Source organism: Guillardia theta, assembly GCF_000315625.1.
Source record: "Guillardia theta CCMP2712 unplaced genomic scaffold GUITHscaffold_10, whole genome shotgun sequence".
NCBI lineage: Eukaryota > Cryptophyceae > Pyrenomonadales > Geminigeraceae > Guillardia > Guillardia theta.
The window spans coordinates 855,662-866,460 of NW_005434664.1; the positions used below are offsets into that span (position 1 = coordinate 855,662).

General features: G+C 56.8%; 4 protein-coding genes and 1 non-coding gene across 5 annotated transcripts; 1 reads left to right on the top strand and 4 right to left on the bottom strand.

The window, feature by feature from the left end:
• Positions 1-133: 133 nt before the first annotated feature.
• On the top strand, positions 134-370 carry GUITHDRAFT_102544 (hypothetical protein; the record flags this gene model as incomplete). Its single annotated transcript, XM_005838856.1, has 1 exon — positions 134-370. The coding sequence occupies one exon, from the start codon at positions 134-136 to the stop codon at positions 368-370; it is 237 nt and encodes a 78-aa protein (XP_005838913.1).
• A 300-nt stretch (positions 371-670) lies between these two features.
• Positions 671-2,223, bottom strand: GUITHDRAFT_84935 (hypothetical protein). Its single transcript, XM_005838857.1, has 3 exons — positions 1,068-2,223; positions 894-1,008; positions 671-848 (listed from the first exon to the last, which is right to left on the bottom strand). The coding sequence occupies exons 1-3, from the start codon at positions 2,172-2,174 to the stop codon at positions 787-789; spliced, it is 1,284 nt and encodes a 427-aa protein (XP_005838914.1). The 5' UTR covers positions 2,175-2,223; the 3' UTR covers positions 671-786.
• Positions 2,224-3,863: 1,640 nt separating this feature from the next.
• GUITHDRAFT_t29 lies at positions 3,864-3,945 on the bottom strand. Its single transcript has one exon. It is a non-coding gene; the product is annotated as a tRNA-Leu (tRNA).
• Positions 3,946-5,516: 1,571 nt separating this feature from the next.
• Positions 5,517-5,885, bottom strand: GUITHDRAFT_43812 (hypothetical protein; the record flags this gene model as incomplete). The annotated part of the gene is made up of 1 exon (XM_005838858.1): positions 5,517-5,885. A coding segment is annotated over one exon (369 nt), but the record flags the coding sequence as incomplete, so codon positions are not given.
• A 2,656-nt stretch (positions 5,886-8,541) lies between these two features.
• On the bottom strand, positions 8,542-10,403 carry GUITHDRAFT_134253 (hypothetical protein; the record flags this gene model as incomplete). The annotated part of the gene is made up of 10 exons (XM_005838859.1): positions 8,542-8,581; positions 8,635-8,678; positions 8,854-8,919; positions 8,975-9,026; positions 9,075-9,277; positions 9,322-9,414; positions 9,713-9,835; positions 9,937-10,011; positions 10,110-10,167; positions 10,207-10,403. The coding sequence occupies 10 exons, from the start codon at positions 10,401-10,403 to the stop codon at positions 8,542-8,544; spliced, it is 951 nt and encodes a 316-aa protein (XP_005838916.1).
• Between the last annotated feature and the right edge of the window lie 396 nt (positions 10,404-10,799).

Here is a 10,799-nt window from a genome sequence, read left to right on the forward strand (position 1 = left end):
TCTCCTCTCCTCTCCTCTCCTCAGCTCTTCCCCGCTTCCCCTCTCCCCCCCCTGAGCCTCCCGGCCATTCATCTCTCCCGCCGTCTCCCCTTCCTGCGTCTCAAGGCTGTCCAGGTACACAACCCTAACGAGCATGCTCACCAAGTCAGCTTCCCGCGACAACACAGCGACGGTCATTGGCCTCGGCCACGCGTCTCGTGCCGCATGCGGCATCATCGCACCGACTATCGGCGGCTTCATCATGCAGCAGGCGGGGGCCCGGGGAGTGGGGCTGAGCTGCCTTGGGAGCATGGGGTTGGCCCTTTCCTACTGGCAGCTCTCCTCTAAGCACCTCACCTGGGGCGCCAAGAAGGGAGAAAAGGAGCTGTAAGAGGATGCAATACCCCCCCCCCTTCCTGCTCCTGCTCCTGCTCCTGCTCCTCCTGCTCCTCCTGCCTCCTCCTGCACCTGCTCCACCCGCCGCTAACTCGTCGCAGGTGACTCGCAAGTCCAGGCCAAGACCACGAGGCGCACCCACATGTCTCCCCAGCTGACGACTGAAAGTTGTCGATGGTCCTGGCCTGGACCAGGTTGAAGCAAGCGCGCGATGGCAGGGAGGAGGAGGAGGAGGAGGAGGAGCGACTGCTGCAAGGCAGGCTACTTGACCTATTGCGCGAAGGCAAGAGATGTTCACATGAATTCCTTTAAGATCGCTATAAATAAGACTAACACCCTCATCCCCCCCGTCCCCCTCCCTCCCCCTCCTTACCCCGCTAACTCCCCCAGTTGTCAAAGACTCGACCCGTTCTACCACAGTTGACACCGTCGGATCGGAGCCATAGGAGACCCAGCAGGGCACTGGAAGGCCTCTGTGAAAGCGTCAGCTACTTGCTCTGACACCGACTGTCGCTCACCTGCGAAGGGCGCGAACTGACTGAGGGCTCCGAGAACTCTGAACTTGGCGGGGGCGTGAGTGTCGGTGAGCACGGAGTTAACTGCGGACTTCTTGCGGACGACGGAGCACCAGGTCTGCCGACAAGCTCAGGAGAGGAAGACAGGCAGGAAATTGGGAAAGTCAGTCACAGTACCTGTGCGAAGGCCGTGAAGAACATGCGCTTCTCATACGAGCGCCTCTCCTTGGACGTGATGAAAGCTTCGTAAGCGAACTTGAGGCCGCCGGCGTCTGCTATGTCCTCTCCCAGCGTCAGCTTGCCATTGACATGTCTGTTAGCGACGGCATAGCCGTCGAAGAGATTCGCGATACAGCTGCTGCGCTCTGCAAAGTTGTGAACAGTTTCCTGGTCCCACCAATCGTGGAGCTCGCCGCGAGCATCAAACTGCCTCCCGTTGTCATCGAACCCGTGACTCATCTCGTGCCCCAGCACGCAGCCGATGCTGCCGAAGTTCCGGGCTTCCGGGTACGTGGCATCGAAGAAAGGAGGCTGCAGTATGCCAGCTGGGATCCACAGGCCGTTGTTGTTGGGGCCGTAGAACGCGTTCACGTCGAGCGAAGAGCTTCCTCCCCACTCTCTTCTGTCCGGCTTTTCAAGAATCCTTCCGAGGTCACGCTGGATCGAGAATCTGCTGACGGTCATGTAGTTGACAAAGAAGTCTGGGCCCATGTGCCCGTCCATGTCGAAGGTTTCCACCGGCCAGTGCGTCTTCCCCTCCTTGTCAGTGGGCCAGGCAACCTGGAAGAACATCTTCCTCAGCTTCTCCTGCGCAGCCTTGCGGTCCTCAGCCGACATCCAGTCCTCGTGCTCAAGGTTCTGCATGAATCTGCCGCGAATCTTCTCGAGCATTTCAAGTGCCGCCTCCCTGTTCTCTTGGTGGAAGGCCTTGTCGGTGTACAGCTTCGCAGCAGGCCAGGGGGTGTTGGAGGTGGTGCTGTAGTAGCACTTGCGAGGACGAGGACTCTTCTGCGAGACGCCATAGAGATCGTCGTTCATCTTCACCATGAGGTCAATGAAATCCGAGGACAGGTACACTGCTGAGTTCCTGATCATCTTCCACCGCATCTCAGCCTTCAAGGCTTCCAGTGGGACCTCCTTGAGGATCTTCTCCAGCACGGGGAAATAATCCTTGCTTCGAATGATGAGCGTTATGCCCCCATGCTCGCCAACCTTCATCAAGTCCGTATGATCCGCACTACAGGCCTTCATAGCGCCATCCGGTGGGGCGGTGCACGACGCCATGAGCTTCAACCAGGTTCTCCACGGCCATGAGGGGGTCAACTCTTCGAACGTCTCCCACGTGGTCGGCGTCCCGTGATCTTTCCTTGCCACGTCACGGTCAGTCGAGCCCTGAGCCATGCGGGTCTCGAGGTCGAGGATCATCTTGGCTTCGGCTTCGGCTTCTTCCCTCCCGATCATCCTGAAGAACTCCGTGACGAGGCTCACCAGAGAATCCCTGTGCTGCTTCATGACGTCAGAGTCTTCGAGGTAGTAGGACTTATCGGGCAATGATAGGGACCCCTCGCTCAGCTGGAATGCCTTTTGGGACGAGTCACGGGGATCCGTGTCGATGAACCAGCCGAAGAAGTTGTCCATGTTGTGCTTGTTGAACTCTGATGCAACACGAACCAGAGATTGCATGTCGTGGACTTCATCGATCAATCGAAACCATGGCTCCATGGGCCTTGCGCCTTGTTTCTCCACTCTGTCTTCATCCATGCATGATCGGAAGAACTGCCCCGCGGTCCCGTCGTCAGCTCTAAGGAGATCAACCTCCGCGTGCCGGATCGACTTCTCTGCATGGTCCCAGGAAAACGCAAGCCTCGACTGGTACTTGGGGATATTCCCGCGATTCTCCTTTACCCAGTTGCCGCAGGCGAACTCGAAAAAATCTTGGCAAGGGTTCACGCTGAAATCAATGTTGTTGCGCATGTCCTCGGGAAAGTTGACAGTTTCCAGCCGCGATGCCACAATGCTGGAGCTCTCGGCCAGCTTGTCTTCGCCGCTGTTCTGCTCCACAAACCAAACGTCCTCCAGCCCTCGAACGAACTTTCTGCCCTGGTCACCAGAAGCCATGGCGTTGAGGAACTGGTTGTTGAGGTCTTCATCCGCATTCTCCACCAAGATCATCTCATCCCTTCTTTGGCTCATTACCATGACGAGCACAAGTCCGAGCGCGCAAGTCGCGCATGTTCCCCCCGCCGCGTACCAGACTTGTCTGGCCCGCATGGCGACTCTTCGCTCAGTGACCCTCATCCCCCCAATCCCACTTGACTTTCTGCTTGGCCAGATGCTTGGCAGGCTTTCAGAGTCCGGCGAACCGGCGTCTATTCCCGGACTCCGAGGCTCGGGAGTCCGACGCCGGCCGGGCTGCCGACGCTGGCCGGCCGGGCTGACTCAGTGAGCCTCCCGGGACGCGGCGGCGGGGCGGCGGGCCCCGCGCCGCGCCGCGCCGCCGCGCTGACAGGCTGAGGGGCCTCTCTACTCGACTCACTGAGTCAGCCTCGGACGGTGACCAGCTGGGCCTGATGCATCCCGGCGGCCGCCGCCGCTGAGTTGAAGGCTGTCACAGGCTCACCGGCCGAGCGAGAGCCTGTCGGAGGCTGCCAAAAAAACTCTAAGTCACGGTGACTTGTGACAAGTTGTGACCGTTCCGAAGTTCAACGGTTCAACTAAGTTCCGGGGCCCCGGGCTCAGCGGCCGCTCAGCTGCCAGTGCCACCCGGCGGGCCAAACTATTCCGAGCCGCGAACTTGGAAGTTGACCGGGCTTGGAGGAAAAGAGACTAAACTGAACTTCGGAACGGGCCCCACGGTGACGCCGGACGGTACAACTCGTGGGCCGCTGCCAGGCCCGGCTCACCGCGGCAGGCCGCGCCCGGAGCTTCAGGGGACGCAGAGAACAAAAAGAATAGCCATGTGCTTTCATAGCGTGACATCGGTGCGGTTCGAACGCACGCCTCCGAAGAGAGCAGCGCCTAAAGCTGCCGCCTTAGACCACTCGGCCACGATGCCAATGAACCATAACGCACGTGAGGGTGACTACAATATTTATACTGTAATTCCCATATTCAGTTAAGAAGATCTTCATAAAAAAATATTGTTTATTCACTCAATAGTATTTAACTTTACAGTTTATTGTTGAAAGATTTGTTTTGTGGCAATATTCATCGGCCATGGCTTTGCTTGCTGCAATGGCAGCCTCAGCACCGCACTAGTGTCGCTCCCCTCTACCCCGCCCCCCCTCCCTTCCCTACCTCATTTTTTACTCGTCTCTTCCTCACTGCTCTCTTTCCTTCCCTCTACGCATTTGTCATCCTCATCACAACACACTTTACCCATAGGAGGCGGGGTTGATTTTTTCGACCAAGGTCCCCTTGGTTCGTTAGTTCAGGACACCAAAGTCCAGTCTTGAATGAATGATGCACAAGTATTCTGACACATTCCGGTAAGTTCTAGAGAGAAAGCATGTTTGATGGCCACAACGTGTTTTGGAGTGTCTTGCATTGAGCAGTGAAAGTATACAAAAACACATGAAAGTTTTGCATGAATTATGCTGTTTGCTGGAGAAAACAAAGGGAAGAGCCTCAAGAATCAAATAGCGATAGCTGATGCAAGAACAATTTGTGTTGCCATAAATTGTGACAACTACGATCCAAGCCAGCATAATTTGGGCGATGGTCTGATGTGATGCTTTGGGGGGGGTTCTTCTTTCGTTTTCCTCGTTTCTCCATGCAACGAGTTGAACATTGTCTTCTGTGTGCTCCATAGATAGTGAAGAATATACATGTTTGCTTATGTTTGATTGTGCGAGCGTAGCCATATCTCGTCATCTACACCTTCAACAAGGTGGATTGTTTATGCTTGCCTTCAATTTTGCTGCGACCACTCATCCCAAGACGCAAGGAAAACGAACCTTGATAGAGCATCGTACATGACATAAGTTGAACAAAAAGAAGCAACGACCGTTCGTTTGAAGCACACTGACAGCTAAACAGTCCAGAAGATGGGGGCAACTTTGTATTCAAGGCCTTGTGTTTCAGTATTGGGATCATATCAATTACAGGCACAGGCACGTTCAAATTACGTCTGAGAAATTGGTATCATATCTGATTTCATTATAAACTAGTCTACCGATAGATGACACTAAGTGTAACATACGCGAAGATCGCCTTTTAAGCCATCCCAGCAGCACCTGGTGGGACAGTGTTGTTGGCCACGTTAACAGCACTGGCCGTGTAGGCGTTGCCGCTAACATTACCGCCGGTGTAGATTGACTGTTCCTTGGGACCAGACTGCGCAGAAGCATTGCTGGTCCTTGTAGCAACCAAGTAGATGATGACAAGGATAGCAAGGCCCAAGACTCCACCCAGCACAGAGGAGATGATGACCAGGTTTCTTGCATCCCACCAGTCAACCTTGGAGTCACACTCGAAGTCCGGCTCACCGGTTCCATGGGTGCTGCACATAGCGGTGGGGCCACCGGAGTGATAGACGACCCTTTCTCCGTGAGGCTGCAAGGGGCGGTAGCTTCCGAACTTTGAGATCTTCTCGGAGGGCTTTGAAGGAACTGCAAGAGCCCAGAACTTGTCCATGGTGGCCTTGGAGACCGTGCGGGGAGTCTGGAGCACAACCCAAGTGACAATCTCATTGCAAGTTGGGGTTGTCAAGGAACCCGCGTAGGAATAGTAACTGTCAGCCGTGTTGATCATGTTGTTCAGATTGATTGGAACGTTCATCACAACACCTTCGGAGGTCGCGCGGCTAGCCTCGTTACCCATCTGTTGAAGAGCAGCTGGCTCGATGCCCTGGTCCATCTGGAAGAACTGGCCAATGACGAGGAGAGCGTGAGGCTTGCCACTCGAGACGGCGTCCGTCAGACTTGTGTACTTAGCGTTATAGTGCACGAAGTGGATCTCAAGGGGATACTGCACGCCCTGCATGAAGTGCTCACTTCCCTCGTTGGCAGCCCTGCCCCAGTGAAAGTGAGCTTGAGCAAGCTTCCACTCAGAGTCCACGTTGTCCGGCTCTCTGCCAACCAGGTACGACAACTTGCCAGTCTTGAGGACAGGAGCCTTGTCGATGACGTTGATCTGGATACCGGCACCCGTGGTCTGAATCTTGAACTTGTTCGCCATATTCCAGTAAGCGGGATCGAAGGTCAGCGTAGGAGGGGTGGTCGAGAACGCCTTGGCACCGCAGAGATCGATAGGAGACTGCTGCTTGCCAGAGCAGGAGCCAGCCCAATGGTAGGGACCCTCCTTCTCGTCGCATCTGTCCCAGTTGTAGCCAGATCCGCCAGCTCGTCTCGCCTCCAGGCCGGAAGCGGATCCAGGTGCAGAGGCAACTGCCTGTGCCAGTAGCAAAACCGGGAGAACAGCACGGATCATCTGCATCAACGTGTTAGGATTTGTTGAGGTTGTCAAGAGGATTTGACAAGAATGAAAAGCCTGGGGACTCTGACTACAGGGGAGCGAGCTGAGTGGCTTTGTTATCTGCCTGCTGTAAGATTTTTGGATCTAGCAGCTCTCTCTGCATGAAGGGAGTCTTCGCATGATGTTGTTCGGGTCAAACTAATCTTGATTCACCTAGTGTGTTCCTCGGCATCAAGCAGGATCACGACAGTACCCTACAGTTTGATCTTTGGTTTTTTTTGTCTCTTCCTCCTCTTGTCTTCTGAATGAGCTCTCTACTGCTGTCACCTCCTCCCTCTTCCCCCCCCCTCCTCCCCCCTCGATGCTCCCCCATCTCGCTGTCTACTTCCGCTGCCCACTTGAACTGACCCACACTGTCACATCTCGCTTATATCAGATTCGCCCCCCCCTACCTAAGTTTTTTTTATGCCACCCACCCACCTACCAACCCACCAACCCACCCACCCACCCACCCACCCACCCACCCACCCACGAGTTTCTCTTTTGTTGTGAAACACCCCTCCCATCTACCTTCTTCACCCCTCTCTTTTCAGCAAGGCAATGGGCCGATAAGGTACCCCTGCAGGCTTCAATGATGGCAATCACACTACCCCACCCCATGTGTTCATGCGTTGCATCCAACGGTCACCTCGAAGATCAGTGATACCCTACGGCGCGGGTCAACTATCGGACTTTGGAGGGGTAGTGCGGAATACTTCGCCAGGTTGACTTCTTGGAGGGGTGGGTGGGAAGAACAGGGGTACTGGCGCCGGGGGAGTTCCGATTCTACTACTGGCTATGGACCTGCCCCTTCAAGGCAGTGAAATCATGGGGATTGCGACCGGTGGTAGGGTACTCGGCCAAGTTAACAAGTTGGGGACCCCCAGGATCGTACCCCACCCCACCTCATGTTCTGGAATCCGCTTTAGTGGGGTCCCGTAACCCTCGGGAGGCTTGAAGGGGGTGGGCACAGGAAAATGTCCGAACAACCTCTTTCAAAAATTCACCAAAAAGTCGGCCAGACGGCCACCCCCCAACCCCCCACATAATCACCAACACCCCCCACCCCCTCCCGGGGCCGCCACTCCCCCCCCACTTGGCGGCTGAGGCATCACTCTTTACAGTTATCATATGGAAAATGTTTGCTCCCCCCACCCTCCTACCAGTACCCTACCGTACTGGCAACTCCCCTACCCCACCCCCGGGGCATCCGCCCTCCAACCCGTGAACTTGAGTCAATATATTGGCAGCAAGTAGTCACAACTAGGCTCAGTCGGAGTCAAACGGACCCCCTCCCACCCCCACCCCCCCCCGCCTCCACCCTCGTGCAAGAGAGTGACATGGAAAGGGAGGGTCATCAGTACTGCCGGGCACCCCTCACATTCGATGGGATGATTCGTGAGTATTTTTAACTTAACTTTGAGTAAACTGGAGTACCACAGTATGAGTAGCTGTGAACCGATCCGGGGGGGCCCTCCGAGGGCCTCTGAGGCAGGTGACCGACTCTGTGACGTTCACTGCCGAGGTCCGTGAAAGTAGCCAACTTGCTGTCTGCTTCGGATGCTGAAAACCGTCAAGTTGAACCGTCATCATGATGTAGGAACAGGCCCCCGGTGAGCCTGCCAGGCTGAGCGCGGCAATGAGCGGACGCGCTGAAAACACCGTCGCTTTATTGCCAGAGGTCAAAGGAGTCAAGTTCAAGTGATGGCCGGTCGAGTCACCCCGGGTAGGCATATAGGCTTTTTAGAGTATTTACCGAAGTACACTCCGAGCCTCGGAGGCCCATAAACTTACTACCCACTGCCGCCTCTCGCCTCAGTGTGTCTTTACAGAACCGAACGGGCCCGGGGGCCGGGACCCGCTGGCCGCACTGGCTTGAACTTGAACTAAGTTGTGCCACCGTGACTCGGACCGGGTCCGAAGCCTTGAAGCACTGCGGGTGTCCCGGGGCCGGGGCCAAGCGGACTCGCGCGAGTCATGCGGCAGTGCCCGCCGAGGGCTAGTTCAGTGTACGGTAGTCTAGACTCATTATTAAGAAGAAGTTCACCGGTAAAGTTCGAATCAAAAGTCATCATATCGTTCAATCAGTCAAAAAAGAATAAAAGTCAAAATAGGAAGAGACGTTTCCGGCGAGCAAGATGATTGACAAGCAAACAATCAGCAAGAAGTCCAAGTCAAGTGAAAAGCTAATCAAAATTCACACGAACTCCTGAGTCGCCGCCTGTGCGTTCGCCATGCTGCCCCTCACCCGTCATTCTCTCTCCTTCTACCACTCCCCTCCTCCTCTCACCTGTCTCTCGCCCCCAGCGACCGCAGGATGTCCTCCACGTCAGGCTGTCCACCCATCCATCAGTTCACACCGAAGCCTCGGGTCCCCTTTACCCCCCTCTTCCCCTTCCCTTACCCCCCCCTCCTCCCGTCCCTCCCCTTCCAGTACGATTCCTTTCTCCGATACCCCTTTCACCTCCCCTCTCTCATATCTCTCCTCCCCACCCCTCCCCTGTCTCACATGTCCGTTCGCCAGCCGTAGCGGCGTCTCCCCGTCTTGAGTCTCCGCGTCAATGTCCGCCCCCGCCTGCGCACACCCCGTCCCCATCAGCCTCCTGTCCTCCCTCTCCTCCCTCCCTCACCGCTACGAGGATCTCCACGATCTCCTTCCTCCCGCTTGATGCCGCACAGTGCCTGCCCCACGCCTCAACCCCTCCTCCCCCCTCCTCCCGGGCTACTCACAGCGCCTGCCAGCCCCTTTTGTTCCTCGCTTCCAGCCTAGCGCCCTCCTTGATCAGCCGCCGTACCTGCTCCCCCGACACGCCCGTCACCGTCTCCTCCCTCCGCCCCTCTCTCGCGTCCTCGTTCTCGCCCTCCCCCTTCTGATCCTCTACCGCCACACCTCGTCTGTCTTGCCCGCTGACGCTGCTGACCGCAAAGCCTGCCTGACCGTCAGCTCGTCGTCTTCTCTTCCTCCACCCTCCTCTACCTCGTCCTTGTCATCGTCTTCGTTCGGCATCCGCTGGTATCCGCTGTCCGTCGACCCTGGGATCGACGACCCGAGAAACATGATCCCCATGCACTGCCCAGTCGCTCTCTTGTCAGATCCTCCTCCTCCTCCTCCTCCTCCTCCGTGCAGCGCCTCCCTCGCCTCCCTCCTCTTCATACCATCACGCAGAGCGTCATGAAAAACGTAATCGCAAGCAAGATGACGTTGATCTGCCGTCGCCTGGTTACTCTCGGCGATGTCCCGCCTCCTCCCCCTCTCTTCCTCCTGCTCCTCTTCCCTCCTCCCCCGCGTCTCCTCTCCTTCTTCCTCCTCTCGCCTTTCCTGCTCTCGTTTTGTTCCTCTCCGTCGCCTCGTCCTTCCGTTTCCTTACCTTGAACAGCAGCGCCAGATCCCAGAAGCTGCTCTCGAAGTACGTCCAGCAGTTGTTGCTGATCGACGCCCAAAGCCACATGCCCCACACCGAGATGCCCAGGTTCACCATCGCTAGCGCAAACTGCCTTCCTCATTAGCCTGCTCTCCTCCCCCTCCCCCTCGCGTCCCCCGTCCCGTTTCCTCCCTTCGCTCTGCCCATGCCGCCCATGCCGCATCCTCTACCTGCAGGATCGACGCTCCTTCTCTGTTGTTCCTCGTCAACGAGATGATGAACCCGATCAAAGGCATGATCACCACCTGCACACCGTCAGAGCCAGTGCCCTCTCCTCTCCGTCTCTCCTCTTGCCCTCCTTCCATCTCTTCCTCTCCCTCTCGTCTCCCTCTATTCCTCTGACCGCTGTGAGACAGAAAGCCCAGATGTTGTAGCTCGCCCCGCACGCGCTCGATGTAGACCTGCACCCCTTACAGTCAGCCCTCCCCCTCCCTCCTCACCCAACCCCTTCTCCCTCTCCTCCCTCTCCTGCTTCCCCTCCTCCTCCCCTCTTCCTCCCTCCCTCCTTCCGCTCGCTCGCTCTCTCCCTCCTCCTCCTCGCTCGTGTCACTCGCCCGAAGGTCACGAAGATGGTCACGAGCGCCCAGATGATGTACGCGATCAGCAAGCTCAAGCAGCAGCACACGCAGCACAGCATGAGGGTCGCAGGCCCTGCAGCAAGCGTCACGCCTCTCTTCTGCCTCCCTCCTCCCTCCCCTACCGATGATCGAGCCTTCGGACCCTTCGCCTCTCAGGCTCTGGAAGGGATCACCTGCCAGATGGTCCATCAGTCCCAGCTGAGCCAACGACGGAATGTCGCATGCGAGCGGCTGATCCATGCATGACAGCCGCCGTCAGGACACGAGAGGAGGGAGGTCTCGACCAGACTCGCAGCATCGCTCTCCCACCATGAGACAACACAAGGGGGCGAGCACCAGGAAGACGCGAGGAGAAGATCAAGGTGCAGGTCAGAAGAAGCTCAAGGAGAAGAGGAGCAACGAGGGGGAGCAGGCAGGCAGACGGGCGTCAAGAGCATGATGGAAGCAGGCAGACA